The sequence below is a fragment of the Puntigrus tetrazona genome, unplaced genomic scaffold, assembly GCF_018831695.1.
Source record: "Puntigrus tetrazona isolate hp1 unplaced genomic scaffold, ASM1883169v1 S000000575, whole genome shotgun sequence".
In the NCBI taxonomy this organism is placed as follows: Eukaryota; Metazoa; Chordata; class Actinopteri; order Cypriniformes; family Cyprinidae; genus Puntigrus; species Puntigrus tetrazona.
In genome coordinates, this window is record NW_025048207.1 from 197,501 (window position 1) to 205,767 (window position 8,267).

The 8,267-nt window shown below is 43.2% G+C and overlaps 1 protein-coding gene across 2 annotated transcripts; it reads right to left on the reverse strand.

The window, feature by feature from the left end:
* Window positions 1-793: 793 nt before the first annotated feature.
* Window positions 794-5,267, reverse strand: si:ch73-290k24.6 (flocculation protein FLO11). Of its 2 annotated transcripts, none has more exons than XM_043232564.1 (5): window positions 5,027-5,267; window positions 4,679-4,720; window positions 3,802-4,029; window positions 2,685-2,846; window positions 794-1,910 (listed from the first exon to the last, which is right to left on the reverse strand). In XM_043232564.1, exons 3-5 carry the CDS (start codon window positions 3,944-3,946, stop codon window positions 871-873), a joined length of 1,347 nt encoding a protein of 448 aa, XP_043088499.1. In that variant the 5' UTR covers window positions 3,947-4,029; window positions 4,679-4,720; window positions 5,027-5,267; the 3' UTR covers window positions 794-870. The 2 variants fall into 2 exon arrangements, with proteins under 2 accessions (XP_043088499.1, XP_043088498.1); XM_043232563.1 differs by having other exon boundaries at window positions 5,023-5,267.
* Between the last annotated feature and the right edge of the window lie 3,000 nt (window positions 5,268-8,267).

Consider the following 8,267-nt stretch of genomic DNA (forward strand, 5'->3'; position numbering starts at 1 on the left):
TTAATAGTCTATCTCTTACGTTACAGTAGTAGGGATGAAACGGTTAAATGTGCTTAACAGTCACGAAAATAATGCAAAAATTCTAAAAGACAGGCTTTTTCTTAATGCAAAAAATATACGGTCTCTCTGTCTTTTGTAGGGTTTTGGAGTGAAGCGTGATCTGGACAGACCTGGTGAGACCCCCCCGCCCGCGTGTTTGTACATGAACCACCGAATATCAGACGTAAACGAGTGTAGAACCGCAGCAGAAGTCCTGAGGTGCGTCTCCATCCTCCTCCGGCGGTTGTGGTGCAGCATCTGTTTGGCCGAGCTGGTGTCGAGGAACCCTGGGCGGCGCAGAAACCTCCGCACGACTTCTTCCGCATTACCCAGAATTCCATGGGAAGGGTGTCTGCGTGCGACTGGCGGCGTCCGTGTAAAGCGATGCCTCCGGGACAGAGTCTGCGTCTTCAGCTCGCATCGCGGCGAGGAGGCTTTCGCTACGAACGGCCAAAAACTCGAACGGAAATGCGGCATGACGCTTAGAATTTAAAAACGTTTTTTCCCTTGGTCGCCACGGTCTGGTCTGGGAGTCGGTGATCTGGTTTCAGCCCAGAAGAGTCTCTTCTGCTCACCAGGGCTGCATTTATTTGATATCGTTACAGCATTATAGTATTATTTACGGCATCGTTGCTCCAGTCTTCAGCGTCACATGATCCTTCAGAAATCGCTCTGATGTGCTGCTCAAGAAACATTTAGCTTTTTATTAGCGGATGAATGCAGCCTCGGCGAGGGGCTTTTTTAAAAAAAAACATCGTGATAATTTCGAACTTTTGGTAGCGTTTGAGTCGAGGTCGCAGATTCGTGCGTCTCACCTGCGCGCTCTTAACGTCACACTCGGTCCGTCTCCATAGCGATGACGCACGTGTCGGTGGGCGGGGCCACCGACGAGATGGGCCACGCCTCTTTCCCGCCCCCATCCGGTCTGGCTCTGGCGGAACAGTCCGGACTATCGTGGAGGGCGTCTTCCGCTCCGTTGGCCAGCTCTGCCGGCAGACGCTCTTCTTCTTCTTCGTCTTCCTCCTCTTCGCGTTCTACGCGGCAGCGGCAGACCTCGATGCCCGAGTCGCCGGTCAGCCGTCGCTGCTGGAAGTGCGTTTGGTCCACGTCCAGATCGCTCACGGCGGAGTCGCGGCGCTCCGGTTCGACGCCGGGAGAAAAGAGGGCGGTTCTGGGTGGAGACTGAGGGGGCGGGGCCTGCACGGGCTCCTCCCTCTGAGCCGCACTGCTTTGCTGCTCGCGACAAACGCCGAGCGGGTCCGACATGGAGAAGAGCTGGAGAGACGAGGAGGAGGAGGAGGGTGGAGTCGGATGACAAAGGCTGGTGATATTCGTTGAATTTGGACTGGTGGTGTTATTAGCGCCATTTGCATTGGTAGTGCTAACAGATTGGGACGCGTCTGCTATTTCAGTAACGTTGTCCGTGCTACTAGTGATGTTTTTCACCGGTTTGGAGCTCGCGTTGGACTCCAGAGGGGCGGGGCTAGGAAGCTCCGCCTCCACGACCTCAGCTGTGCTTGGCGTCGGCGACTGGCCGCCTTCACCGATCGGCGGTATTGGGACGCACTCGGTGTGCATGACCGCTGAGTGGGTGTGGCCCGGCTCGCCGAGGGAGGGCGTGGAGGCGTGGCTAGTGTCCGTTTCGTCTGTGAGCTGGGCCGAAGAAGGGGAGGAGCTACAGGGCGACGACGGACAGCAGGAGTCGCAGGAGCAGCTGGTGTAGTTGTCGGAGCTCTGCGATGACAGCATGTGGCTCGGGCCGGGGTGGGCGGAGCCTCGCGGGTAGGCAACGGAGCTGTAGGGAGGGGGCGGGGTGCTGGGCTGGGCTGCTACTTCCTCATAGGACGGCAGTTTGAGTGAGGCGAGGAAACCTGCCAATGAGAAGCCGAGGTTAGTGTAAGCTTGTTTTCATTTAGACTTCTAGATTTAATTAGCGTTTCTCGAACAATTTAGAACAATTCTGCTAAAACTTAATGTTATTAAAAAAATTACTATATAATAAAAATTTATTTGAATTCAAATAAAAATAGATTTATATATTATATATATATATATATATATATATATATATATATATATATATATATAATTTTATTATATTGAAAGTTTTAATTAAATTGTAAATATAATAAAATTAATTTGAATTAAAATAAAAATGCATTTATATTGTGTTCTATTTTATTAAACACTGTCTTTTTAAGGACATAAATTTACATTTTAATATGCGAGTAGGCGAAAAATACATTTACTACAATATAACTCGCTCCTGTTTATTAAATCATTCATATCATTTATTTACTGTTCATCTCTCTCTCGTGCATTTCGGGAAAATAAATAATTTCTTTATAGTTTATGCTAAACCTGGCGTTGTGCGCTTGAATATTGAATAAATAATACGTATTTTGGCTCGTGCCTCGTTTGTAAATCCCATTGGATAAATGACTTAATGTGAATAACATTGCATTTCGAACGCAAAAAAGCGAAAAATGGCTACGGCCTACGAGTTTTGCAGGTCGCTGTGACCGCGCTATTGAACATCCAGCGGAGTGGACGAAGCATCGAGAAGCATGGGAAAACCCGAGACGAAGCGAGTAGTATATAACCGCTTTTAAGAGCCGCACGCCGGCTTCCTAGCGCATTCTTACTGAGGTCGAACATGGAGGACGGGTAGCTGCAGGCCCCGTGATACGCCATGAGGTTGATCTCTCTCTGCCTCTGCTGCTGCTGGACGCGCTGCTTGGCCTGACGGTGACGGTACGCGCAGCAGCAGCTGAACAGGATCAGGACGCTCCACAGCAGCCAGAACCCTGGAACACATCAGAACCAGCACAGTTTAAATCAGCTTGCACGCTTTCCTCCTTCGCATGCGGCATCAATAACCTTAGTTTAAGCAGGTAAGACAGCGTTGATGGTACGGAGAGTGGAGCGCAGCGTTTGATTGACGGGTGAGTGGGAGGGTCTACAGATTCTGCGCTCGCTCGTCCTTTAAAACATGGCTACTTTCTCGCTTGAGAGAAAACACGCACCTTATTCAATCAATCAATCATTTTTATTCATATAGCGCTTTTAACAACACAGGCTGCATCAAAGCACGTTATTGCATTATTGCACTTCACCTGTGAGCACCTGTAGATTTTACCATTGCCCTTTACGTGCACAGATTCCAATCGTAAACACATATTTTTCAACTTCAGCGTAGTTTACATGCACCGACTTTTACTACATTCAGGAGGGCTGGTTGATAGATCGCTCACACCGACCTGCACGACAAATTATTAAAGTAAAAACGATTATTTCTCTGTCTGCCGACCCTGCGTTTCGACGAAAGCGATCGGATTCGACTCTAACGCGTCAACAATATCAAACTAAAAATGGGTAGCTTTCGGATTTAGCGCAGAATACAACTCCTGCCGTGCAAAGCAGCTTCTCGGTTTACTGTATAATGTAATATTCAGCATTTAAGCGTGAAAGTAAGACTTTCGGCCCCGTCCTAAAGGTGGAAGGTCCTAAGCAGAAGGTTTTTAAGGTGCACTATAAATAATAAGAGCACGGGCCACTTTTTGAAATCATGCGATGATAAAACAATCCTCTTGATAGCATGGGACGATATTTAGTGTAGAAAATCTGGGATCTGAGCGTGCAAAAAAAATATATTTCTTTGCATTTCTCCAAATGAAGGTCGTAGCGACGCACATCACGAGTCGAACATCATCTAAATGTCTTTAGTGGATGATTTTGGGCATCGAAGGCGTATGGACTCACACCACAGCTCGTAGTAGTAGGTGCAGCAGCCCGTCTCCTGGCAGCAGTGTCCGGTCTGGCAGAGGTAGCCGCTGGCGCTGTTGGTCCCGGGGCAGTAGCGCGGGCTGCCCAGGAGCGGCAGCGTCCCTGAACCGTGGTACTCCATGCCCTGCAGCAGGGCGTGACGCCACCGAAACACTCGCTGCTCCTCTTCCTCCAGAACTGCTGCTAGGGCCGCGACGCTTCAGCCTGGGAGCGGGGCAGAGCACATTAACACAGGACATGATCGCCTTGACTTCCGTCCGAACTTAACGTATTCATGCTAAAAGACAAAGTGCATTTTGACTTCACGGACTTTCGTGTGCTGCTTTGCATAAAAGCAAGAAACACATACATATGCACATGACGTTATGTTACGGTAAGGTTGCATTGGTTGTCTAGAGTCGACTATAATATCGCATCTATTCTATTCATTTAGAGTTTAAATGTTCTGGCTAATTTTGTCAATAGTGTAGCACACATATAAACTAAGCTAAAGCCAAAAATAAACATTAACTGAAAGTGTTTGTAGCTGAAATAGCTAGAATTAAAACTGCAAACATTCAAATATGTTTCTATGGTAGACGTTACAAACAATAAAAAGTGCTTAGAAATAATGAAAAAATTGTCTAATGCATTATTAAAATCTAAATTGCACAACGAACAGATGAATATCGATCAGCTAGCGTTAAAGATGAACAAACGCGCGCTTATTTTGTTAGCTGGCGCATAACTAGTCGCGTTATTGTGATGTTTTACCTTCGCAAAAATAACAAAAACTTACTCAGTGTTTTTTAAAACGACGCCGGTCGTGCAAAACTGAGACATGACTGATAAGAGCACAACAAGCTCCTTTTACCTGGTGGAGGACACAGGTGTCCGTATGCGCTGTCAGGATCATCTACAAAGAGAACACAGATCACAACAATCAACCATAATTCATATTAGCATCCTTTCATCCTCAGCTCCGATCTCACAAACGAGACGCGCGCGACGTTATTCGTGTAATATGTGACGGCGGCGAGGAAAAAGAGGCCGAATGCAAACGCTATTCGGCGTTAATCCAGCGCACGTCCTCAAACTTCGATCGTTAAAGCAACAAATGTTTCCGTTCGCGCGTCAGACGCAGCGGCAGCCCGCGCGTCCGAGCGTCGAGCCTTCGGTGAAAACGGCCGCGCGGTTGCATCGCCGGCGTAGACGCACCGACCGTGTTGTCGTGGCGAACGGCCTGTAAACGAAGTCGCCCGCGATGCGCTCATTTCCTCGGGTCCCGCGCCGAGCGTCTCTCTCCGTCCGCCATTTCCGCCCGCTCCAGCCGCCGCATCGCACGCGACCGCGCGCGCCGTGATACGCACCGACGAGACGCGCCGCGCGTTAAAAGCCTCGCTGCTCGCCTGCGTGCGTTTTACTCAAACGCATAATCTCGCTCTTTTCTTTTTTTTTTTTTTTTTTTTACAACAGACGGAGCGAGGATGCAGACATAACGCCGCGGACGTTTATCGGATCTTACGCTGATTGGTCCGCATCCTTCCGTCGCCAGCCAATCAGAGCCGGCCGGCGTTTCTCCTAGCAACAGCTGAAGAGGACGAGATCAGCGTCAGACGTTTATTGTGTGGAAGTATGATATTATTTAGGAAACCTATGCATAAAATGTCGCACACGATGCAATTATAATTGCCAACTGTTCTGATTCATACTCAAATGTTGGCTAGAAACATTAAATATCCATATAGAATAGGTGGCGCAACGACGACTTTTCCCTCAATAAATCATTAATTTGCCGCTTATTATTAGTTAGTAAGCTAGCTTTTAGGTTTAGGTATTGGGTAGGATCTCTTATTGCAGAATAAGACATTACTATGTGCTTAATTAGCACTAATACATGGCTAGTATTGTAGTGATATGCATGCTAAGCGACTAATAGGTGTAAAGCGATATTAAAATATATTGTATATAAAGAATGAAACAATAATAAAAAAACAACAACGTGAAACTAAAGCAATTCCATATGGCTCTTTCTATATATATATATATATATATATATATATATATATATATTCTTGGGTAGCCTACTTTATATACGTTACAAACTTATATCCTATCTTCATCTACCTATATACAGTATGTTTGTAAAAATTTTTAGATTGCCTTGTTAATAAAGTATTGGTAAGGCAATCATTTTTCGTGGATATGTAGGCCTTTTTGACAAAAAAAAAATAAAAAATTAATAATAATAATTTAAATAATGGAATATCTCCAGATTGATATATTTTATTAGTAAGTTTCAAATATTTAACAAAATAATTAATACTAAAATGTTTTGATGTTATTATTACGATTTATCGAGTTTTCTTTTAAAAAAAAAACCGTTGGGGCATCTCGCGCCTTTTTTGCCTGAGAGGAATCGCGTGAGCGCGACCGTTTCCCTCATAACGTTAAAAGTTGAAAAGGAAACGATAAACGTCGCGTGTTTGTGAGTTCATGCAGGTGAGTCTAAAATGATCAGCTCTATTGGCTGAAAAATGTTTTTTTCCCCCGTGTGAAATGAGTGCCACCTGCTGAATATTTAATTTATTTCAGAGCAGGATAGCGACGCTATATCATTTCCGCTGCACTTGAACATGTAAGTATTGTTTGTCACCGACAGACACGAAACATCGATAACTAAACAACTAAAGTACATGTAGAAATAAAAGTGTGGAAATAACTGATAACGGACAGGTTTCATCCGCTGGCCACTAGAGAGACTACACCTTGATTCACCAAAAAGAAAATAGCTATTTGTTTAGCATTGTTTCAGTTTAGGTATGTTTCAAGATGATGCAAAACAAAACAGCGGCACAGTATCAAACACGATACATTTGCATTTATTCGTTTTACAGTGCATACGTGTTTACATTTCCCTGTGAGTGGAGAGCATGACCTCCGCATCGCTAGCACTATCCTGTAACGCGTGGACTACAGAAAACATGGCTGTGGAGGGCGGCGTGTGCGACATACATGTGTGCCGCGAAGAGCACGTTTAACACACACGTGATTCAGTGTGGCGCGCCTGAGCTTGTTTACACACCTGACCAACAAGGAGAGCATCCATATTTACTTTATTCTATAGCGTTCTATAAAATAGAAAACCCAATGTTGATTGTATTAAAAATACCGGTTATGATTAATAAACGTAGACAAACCACATATTGGTTGCACATTTGTTGTTTATTATTTTCATGTTTTCAAAACATCTCTATCTTCTCGTTCCAGCTCTTCTTGTTTATTAATATAAATATTTTGTAATAAAACCTTAGACTTCTCTAATATTTAATAGCTATAGACCCAATAAAATATTTGCTTTCTGTAAAATATGATAATAATTATTATATTATAACAATATTATATATTGTCATATATTATAATATAACAATTATTGTATTATATTACTCTATAAATACTGTTTTGTATATTATAATTTAAAAAAATGCTACTGCAATAGTAATATTTCTTATTTTATTTGCTGTTTTTTCAATTTAGTAATAATAATCTAAATTATTATCAGTTATATTGCTATATAAAAACATCCCAGGTGTCCTAATATTTGTATTATTTTCGGCAAATAAATAAAATGCTGATTTTCCGTGTCTTGTTTGAGTGATGAACTGACGTTCAGAGACGCTAGCAGGTGTTTTATTTCTGTGCTATAATTGTGTGATCTGTGCTAAAAAAACGACTTTTAAGGAAGTGGTGACTGTGGCTTCAACTGAAATACTTCTCTCTCTCTTTTGTTTTTTTTACAGATAACACATAAACTGTCCATCAGAGGAAGAAGAGACGCGAGAGTCACGGCTTCAGACACGGCGTTCTTGTGCGTTTTTCTGCTCCGGTCTGGACTTCGGTTCACAGCAGGTACGACTGACTCCAGACGCTGATTTACAAAGAACAAAGAAGCACCGTACTTCAGCGTTTTGTAAATCTTTCCGTCTATTTGTACTAGAACGGAGAGCAATGACAATTCACATGACTGAACTGTTAAGAAATGTAAAAATCGTCTGATAGTCAGGAAATGGACAAATATTAGCTCATAAATCGTCTAATTACTAGCTTGTTCATTAAAATTTTTTAAAAAGTTTATTTAAAGTTTATTTAGTTAATTTAATTGGTTCCTGTGGGTCCACAAATGAATGCTTTAAAAGGTCTGAGCAGAAAGTCATAAATTCATAATACCCTGCACTGCACAGAATAAATATTTTGGTAACGCTTTATTTCGAATATTCTGTTGACGATAAGTAATGTTGCACCTACATGTCACCAAACTCATTAAAATATTAGCAGACTTTATTGTGATGGTCACCAAAAGATCGAAAGACTATATAATAAGTAAGTTATTCTAATCCCAACCCTACCAGTCTACTAATACTCTACTATCACTAATGAGAATTAGTAGAAATGTATGTGCAGTG